Genomic DNA, 486 nt, shown 5'->3' with positions numbered 1-486 from the left:
GGTGCCCATCCGGGAGGGCAGGGTCCGTGGAGCCCTCTTCTTGCCACCCGGTGAGAATCAGGGTGTGGGCAACCCTGGGCCACCACCCAACCTTGGATCTTTGGGGTGTGGGGTGACACCGGTGGCTTCTCAACCCCGTTGGTGACCATCTCTCTGGTTGCCCACAGGACCAGGACCTTTCCCAGGGGTGATTGACCTGTTTGGGGGTGCGGGTGGCCTCATTGAGTTCCGTGCAGGGCTGCTGGCCAGCCGGGGCTTCGCCGTGATGGCCCTGGCCTTCTTCGCCTACGATGACCTTCCCCGTGCCCTCACCCAGCTGGATCTGGAGTATTTTGAGGAGGCAGCTGAGCTGCTCCTCCGACACCCCAAGGTGAGTCCTGCAGCGTGGTGGGTGGCCCCTGCAAGCAGGGATGTCCTGGAGAGTGGGATGTCCTCATGAGTGGGATGTCCTGGTGATCTGGGGACATCCCAGTGGGCAGGATGTCC

At 63.4% G+C, this 486-nt stretch overlaps 1 protein-coding gene across 1 annotated transcript in view; it reads left to right on the top strand.

The window, feature by feature from the left end:
- LOC104522067 (acyl-coenzyme A amino acid N-acyltransferase 1) overlaps window positions 1–486 on the top strand; it is a gene marked incomplete at its 5' end in the record, with an annotated part of 2,564 nt that overhangs the window by 309 nt on the left and 1,769 nt on the right. Inside the window, 2 exons of the mRNA XM_029084082.1 lie at window positions 1–50; window positions 168–370. The exon at window positions 1–50 is cut by the window's left edge and continues 63 nt beyond it. Of these exons, the coding sequence (XP_028939915.1) occupies window positions 1–50; window positions 168–370 (253 nt within the window). The remainder of the gene's footprint in view (window positions 51–167; window positions 371–486) is intronic.

The sequence above is a fragment of the Antrostomus carolinensis genome, unplaced genomic scaffold (assembly GCF_000700745.2).
Source record: "Antrostomus carolinensis isolate BGI_N321 unplaced genomic scaffold, ASM70074v2 scaffold40653, whole genome shotgun sequence".
NCBI classification, from domain to species: Eukaryota; Metazoa; Chordata; class Aves; order Caprimulgiformes; family Caprimulgidae; genus Antrostomus; species Antrostomus carolinensis.
This window is presented reverse-complemented; position numbering and strand designations above follow the sequence as displayed.